The sequence below is a fragment of the Oncorhynchus keta genome, chromosome 12 (genome assembly GCF_023373465.1).
Source record: "Oncorhynchus keta strain PuntledgeMale-10-30-2019 chromosome 12, Oket_V2, whole genome shotgun sequence".
Lineage (NCBI taxonomy): Eukaryota > Metazoa > Chordata > Actinopteri > Salmoniformes > Salmonidae > Oncorhynchus > Oncorhynchus keta.
Window position 1 is genome coordinate 43,683,868 of NC_068432.1, and position 7,611 is coordinate 43,691,478.

General features: G+C 41.4%; 1 protein-coding gene across 1 annotated transcript; it reads left to right on the forward strand.

The window, feature by feature from the left end:
* The first annotated feature begins 2,499 nt into the window (after positions 1-2,499).
* LOC118391739 (zinc finger and BTB domain-containing protein 26-like) lies at positions 2,500-6,730 on the forward strand. The gene is made up of 3 exons (XM_035783233.2): positions 2,500-2,664; positions 3,008-4,110; positions 4,335-6,730. Exons 2-3 carry the CDS (start codon positions 3,028-3,030, stop codon positions 4,524-4,526), a joined length of 1,275 nt encoding a protein of 424 aa, XP_035639126.1. The 5' UTR covers positions 2,500-2,664; positions 3,008-3,027; the 3' UTR covers positions 4,527-6,730.
* The last annotated feature ends 881 nt before the right edge of the window (positions 6,731-7,611 follow it).

The following is a 7,611-nucleotide window of genomic DNA, read 5'->3' on the forward strand; positions in this document are numbered from 1 at the left end:
CTATATACAGGGGTTCCGGAACAGAGTCAATGTGGAGGCTATATTCAGGGGGTTCTGGAACAGAATCAATGTGGAGGCTATATACAGTGGGTACGTCAATGTGTGGGGGCACCGGTCAGTAGAGGTAATTTAGGTAATATGTACATGTAGGTAGAGGTAAAGTGACTATGCATAGATAATAACAGAGGATAGCAGCAGTGTAAAAATGGGGAGTGGGGACTATGCAAATAGTCCTGGTAGCCATTTGATTAACTGTTCGTCTTATGGGTTGGGGGTAGAAGCTGTTAAGAAGCCTTTTTGACCTGCACTTAGAGAGATACAGTAGAGATACATCTATTCTACAGCCTAGTCTGAATTTCCAGATTGAGGACATGTATGTTTTTTCACAAAAGTAGTGTAGTTCTATTCACAAATGTAAATTGTCTTCATCGGGCTTCCTTAAGCTGAGAACATTGTGTAGAGATTGCTTTGAAATCTGTGAAAGTTTGTATGGTAAATCTACAGTCTAGTCTGAATACTCAGAAAGAGGAAAATGCATGTTTTTAAATGAGACGAATAATCAATATTCACAAAAAAAGTAGCATTCACAACTTTAAAATGCCTGTAAGCCCCGAGGCAAGATAGTTACTGTAGCATCATCAGACTAGGCCAGTTCCAGGCTTTTCTCCTTCAAGCCATTAACTCCTTGAGGAATATACTATCTATTCTTGTAAGAGAAACAATCAAACGTCTGTGGTTGTTGTCAGAACAACGAAGGCATTTAAAACTAAAAGAGAGCTGTGTTTTGATGTTCAACCACAGCCATGATTAGCCTACATGGACAGCTGTGCTCCCGATCCCATATCCATCTGTTTGGCCAGCACTCGTCTTTACCAACTATCAATTCAAATCAAATCAAATTGTATTTGTCACATGCGCCGAATACAACAGGTAGAACTTACCGTGAAATGCTGAATACAAGCCCTTAACCAACAGGTGTAGAACTTACTGTGAAATGCTGAATACAAGCCCTTAACCAACAGGTGTAGAACTTACTGTGAAATGCTGAATACAAGCCCTAACCAACAGGTGTAGAACTTACTGTGAAATGCTGAATACAAGCCCTAACCAACAGGTGTAGAACTTACTGTGAAATGCTGAATACAAGCCCTAACCAACAGGTGTAGAACTTACTGTGAAATGCTGAATACAAGCCCTAACCAACAATGCAGTTTTAAGAAAATATGTACGAAATAAACTAAAGTAAAAAATTGAATTAAAAAATAAAAGAACAATAACAAGGCTCTATATATAATGTGCGGGGGTAGAGGTTAGTGGAGGTAATTTGTACTTGTAGGTAGGGGTATATTGACTGTGCATAGATAATAAACAGTAGCAGCTGGGGGGGTTCAATGTAAATAGTTCAGGTGGCCATTTGATTAATTGTTCAACAGTCTTATGGCTTGGGGATAGAAGACTGCGATGAACTGTTATTTCCTTGGCAGCTCTTCGCCTACATTTTGCCTTTATGTGGTACAACTCACAGAGCTCTTTGGAATGACATGTTCTGGTCCCCCATTGGTCAGTTCAGAGAAAGGATCAGAGACCTGTTGATAAATGTGTCTGTTTTTCTTCATTTTGTATATTGTATGTTGTATTATATGTTTGATGTATTTATGCAGGGCTCATCTGAAAAAGAGAGCCTATTCTCAGTTTTGCTTCCCTGTCCAAATAGAAGTTTAATAATAATAATAACCTAATTTGGAAAGAAATGACAAGAATGCTTCAGGATATACTGTAGCAGCAAATATAATGCCCAAAGGCAAATTCTGCAAGAAAAAGTATTAAGTTAATGCTAGCCAGATAGACTGAGATGACCCCCCCCACTCCCCATACATATATACACACAATCATCTAAATATATTTTTTGTGAATCAAGCAGATATATTGTAGGGACTCAGTGTGTCTCATCTGGTGATGTTAGTCATTTACAACACACACTTGATCATTGGCTTGCCTCAGTGGCTGCTCTATTGTTTGTGTGGACTTCCCTCTAGTGGTGAAACCTTGACATGACAGCAGATAAAGAATACAACCGTTACTTTTGCTACCTTTGTTATTTTATCATATTCCATTCCATGTATTCAGTAGGTCGATGAAATTATAAAAAACAAAGGTAAATTATGTAAATTATCGTCAATATCTTGTAGGCTAACTGTGTTATAATACTAGGTTGCAGGAGTGACACACATGATGAGGAATAATTACTTCATGATCTGAGGATTAAATGAGAGCCACATGAAGGTGGAACAATTTTAGAAACTCAAGCGCATATCACACATATCGAAGGAATGACATAATATTAACGTTAGTGTTCTCATCACCCGTCTGAGGGGACCAAGGCATTTCAGCATGTGCTACTATCAAGCGCTCCTGCGCACAATAAACGAAGTGCGTGCGTTTGGAACGCCCCGGAAACAGGAAGTGATCCGCAAGCGACTCTCTTTTTTTGTGAATGAGCGGTGCTCGCTTGATGATTCTTCAGAGATGCGGAGAGGATTACAGACATCTGTCAGCCTACACAATTATAGACACCATATAATTCGTCACCCACCCTAGACTACGTACTGTATTCAGGAGAAGGAAGAAGAGTAGACTAGGGACTCTACTTCATACTCATATCAGGCGAGTTTGAAATATGCAATCTCTTCTGCTGCATCATTCAACTACAACAATACACTGTCTGTAATTCATGACCAGATTGTTTTCGAATGTATTGTTCAGTTGATAATTGTCGGACATGCAGTAGCACTCGTCATGAAGATACAAGATCCCCACATGAGAAAAAGCACATTTTCAGTCACTGACTGGCCTGTAACTTTTAGATAAATAAAATAGCTCTTCTATAAAAAAAAATTAAAACGATGAAAAATATATTTACCTGCAAAATACGTTTTGTGTCAGTAGAAGGGTACCTCATAAACAGTAACAACTATGTAATGATGATGTTTTAACATTGTAATTACAGAGGGAGAAAAGAGCACCACCATGTCATCTTCATTCTCAGACACACTCCAGTTTCGTTTCTCCAGCCCCGTCCACGATGACTCCATCCTGCAAAAGATGAGCCTGCTGAGAGAGGACCGACGCTTCTGTGACGTCACCCTCGTCCTCGGATCAGGGTCGTTCCGCTTCCCGGGTCACCGGGTGGTCCTGGCGGCCTCCTCTGCCTTCCTCCGGGACCAGTTCCTGCTGCACGAGGGGAGCCGGGAGCTGCTTGTGACTGTGGTGCCCAGTGCGGAGGTGGGCCATCGGCTGCTCCTGTCCTGTTACACAGGCCACCTGGAGGTCCCTCTGAGGGAGCTGGTCAGCTATCTGACAGCAGCGAGCGCACTGCAGATGAGCCACGTGGTGGAGAGGTGTGCCCAGGCCGTCTCTCAGTACCTGGACCCCACCCTTGCCCACCTGAAGCTGGAGAGGAGCCCAGAGACCGAGGGAACCCCTCTACCACCACCAGACAGCGTTAAACCCCAACCCAGCTCAGCAAGTCTGGACGAGGGGGAGATGGAGGGGGAGACCCCGGATGACCCAGAGGACAGGGACCACAGCCTGACCTCAGAAGACACTCTGGACAGTGTCCACATGGTAAACACTAAAGGCACGTACCCTTACAGCCCGTACCCTTACCCGACGGGCGCCCACAGACGCAAGCAGCGCCCGCCCACGCCATGCAGAGAGTTTAGGAAGAGGACCTTCCCCCCAGCAGGAAGTCCTGCCCACAGCAGTTCAGGATTGGCTGACAGCTCCCAGGACCAGGAAGTGGATGGGGACTCTGGAGAGGACATATACATGCTTGCTGCTCGTCATATGCAGGGAGTTGGGGGCGGGTCTCCCGAGTCCTCCTTTAGAGTTCTGACGGGGGCAGAGTTTTCAGGACGGGGACAGGAGATGCTCCTCCAGAGACCCTACCTGTGCAGGAAGTGTGACCGAGGGTTCCACCACCTGGACAGCTATGTGGGACACCTAAAGGAGCACAGGCTCTACCCGTGTCTTCTCTGTGGGAAGAGCTTCAGCCAGAAAAGCAACCTGACCCGACACATCAGGGTTCACACAGGGGTCAAGCCTTTCCAGGTGAGTGGAACACATCCCTCCACCTTTACTGTGTTTAAAGCACTTTGAGCATCTTGACAAGCTCCTATGTGACTCAGTTGGTAAGCGTGTGGGGCTGTCAATGCTAGGGTTGTAAGATGTTTAAGATGTATTTTAATATTGTTTGTATGTAATGTATTGTAATCTGCTTTGGATGTCTGCTAAATTTCATATATTATTATTTTATTACTATATTATTATTCCAGTGCCCACTTTGCCACAAGACCTTTTCCCAGAAGGCCACGCTGCAAGACCACCTTAATCTCCACACAGGGGACAAGCCACACAAGTGCAACTACTGCGCCATCCACTTCGCACACAAACCAGGCCTCCGGCGCCACCTCAAGGACATCCATGGCAAGAGCAGCCTTCAGAACATGTTTGAGGAGGTGGTGTGAGCCTGGGAGCTGCTGGACTTCTGCAGCAAGAGACTTCTGAGTTAAGCATACCAGTGCCTAAATGAAAATTACAAAGAATTTGAACAGCAAAAAATGTAAACTACAGAGAATTAGAACTACAAAGAATTAAAACTACAGAGAATTAGAACTACAAAGAATTAAAACTACAGAGAATTAGAACTACAAAGAATTAGAACTGCAAATAATTAGAACTACAAAGAATTAGAACTACAAAGAATTAAAACTACAGAGCATTAGAACTACAAATAATTCAAACTACATATAATTAGAACTACAAAGAATTAGAACTACAAAGAATTAAAACTACAGAGCATTAGAACTACAAATAATTAAAACGACATATAATTAGAACTACAAATAATTAAAACTACAAAGAATTAGAACTACAAACAATTTAAACTAAAAATAATTAGGACTACAAAGACAAGGAGGAAACTAGTGTAAATGTATGGCACTCAATGTGTATATATGCCAGTATATATTCAACTTGTCTGCCTCTTTAATGATGTAGCTAGAGTTTTAGCACAGACCCATGTCTAAATGAAAACTATGTAGAAGAACAGGCCAGGAGGGAGAAGTAGACTAAACTAGAGTGGATTGAAAAGATATTGAAATGACCAATTGAAGATGATCTTCCACTAGTTTGTCTCTTTCCTGTTTTTGCACTTTATTTTCTCCCCCCATCCACATACTCTAATGAGTGTTTTGATGGATTAGCACAGGAACATACAGAATCAGTCAACAAACTGTAGCTACATCACTGCTATTTATATTTTTGTGCATTAGAGTGTGTACCCACAAGTGTGTGTGTGTATTGTGTGTGTGTGTGTATTTGTGTGTGTGTGTGTGGGTATTCGTGTGTGTGTATTTGTGTGTGTGTATTGTGTGTGTGTGTATTTGTGTGTGTGTATTTGTGTGTGTGTGTGTGTGTGTGTATTTGCGTGTGTATTTGTGTGTGTGTATTTGTGTGTGTGTATTTGTGTGTGTGTGTGTGTGTGTGTGTGTGTGTGTGTGTGTGTGTGTGTGTGTGTGTGTGTGTGTGTGTGTGTGTGTGTGTGTGTGTGTGTGTGTGTTTGTGTGTGTGTGTGTGTGTGTGTGTCTGTGTGTGTGTGTGTATTTGTGTATTTGTCTGTGTGTATTTGTGTGTGTGTGTATTTGTGTGTGTGTGTGTGTATATTTGTGTGTGTGTGTGTGTGTGTGTGTGTGTGTGTGTGTGTGTGTGTGTGTGTGTGTGTGTGTGTGTGTGTGTGTGTGTGTACTGTTAGAGAAATGTGTCCACCTGTCTGTGTTTCTTTACGATAGATATCTGCTGCTTTGATATATGGCCGTGACGCACAACACCTCGAAGGATCCCATGTGTGTGTTTTATTAAGATGATGTTATTAAGATGATGTTGTTAAGATGATGTTGTTAAGATGATGTTGTTAAGATGATGTTGTTAAGATGATGTTATTAAGATGATGTTATTAAGATGATGTTGTTAAGATGATGTTGTTAAGATGATGTTGTTAAGATGATGTTATTAAGATGATGTTGTTAAGATGATGTTATTAAGATGATGTTGTTAAGATGATGTTATTAAGATGATGTTGTTAAGATGATGTTATTAAGATGATGTTGTTAAGATGATGTTATTAAGATGATGTTGTTAAGATGATGTTGTTAAGATGATGTTGTTAAGATGATGTTATTAAGATGATGTTGTTAAGATGATGTTGTTAAGATGATGTTGTTACGATGATGTTATTAAGATGATGTTGTTAAGATGATGTTGTTAAGATGATGTTATTAAGATGATGTTGTTCAGATGATGTTATTAAGATGATGTTGTTAAGAGGATGTTATTAAGATGATGTTTTGGTTTTACTACTTGACTTGTGAAGCACCTGAAAATAATGAGGTAGTTTTATGCTGATTGACAAATCAGACATTGCTAATTTTAGGTAACTTTGCAAATGTAACATTAGCTGTCTCTTTTCATATGAATATTACATAATGTCTCATTGATTAAATGTGTGTCTGTTTAAATCAGCAGTTCTCTTGTCATGGTTGTAGATTTGAACTGCATACTGCGTTGTAGACTTTTATAGATGGCCACAAGGTGGCACCTGCAGTATGGGATGATGTGAATTTCATCTTTCTGACATTTCACTTGGAATAAAGAGTTTACTTGTAGACGGTCATTCTCCAAGAACACGTAATCATGGAATGTGTTGGTGTGTGTGGGAATGGAATGTATTAATCAATATATTCTTTGCGTAAATGAGTGCTCTACAATATGTTGGTGTTTCTGTGTGTTGGTCTGTAGGGCTATGTGTTCTGCATGGGTAAGAGATGTAGAGTGAGGGAAGCAGTGGTATGCCCCAGTATATAACCTGAATCATCTGTGTACCTCACTGAGCCCCAGTATATAACCTGAGTCATCTGTGTACCTCACTGAGCCCCAGTATATAACCTGAATCATCTGTGTACCTCACTGAGCCCCAGTATATAACCTGAGTCATCTGTGTACCTCACTGAGCCCCAGTATATAACCTGAGTCATCTGTGTACCTCACTGAGCCCCAGTATATAACCTGAGTCATCTGTGTACCTCACTGAGCCCCAGTATATAACCTGAGTCATCTGTGTACTTCACTGAGCCCCAGTATATAACCTGAGTCATCTGTGTACCTCACTGAGCCCCAGTATATAACTGAGTCATCTGTGTACCTCACTGAGCCCCAGTATATAACCTGAGTCATCTGTGTACCACACTGAGCCCCAGTATATAACCTGAGTCATCTGTGTACCTCACTGAGCCCCAGTATATAATCTGAATCATCTGTGTACCACACTGAGCCCCAGTATATAATCTGAGTCATCTGTGTACTTCACTGAGCCCCAGTATATAATCTGAGTCATCTGTGTACTTCACTGAGCCCCAGTATATAACCCGAGTCATCACTGAGCATCTACACTGTCTGAGTGTATACTCTTGCATGTCTGAGAGGGTTTCCTTTCAATCTCTCCCCTCCTTAATCTCTCTCAGTCACTCTCTCCTCTTTCTCTTTTATCCCTTTACT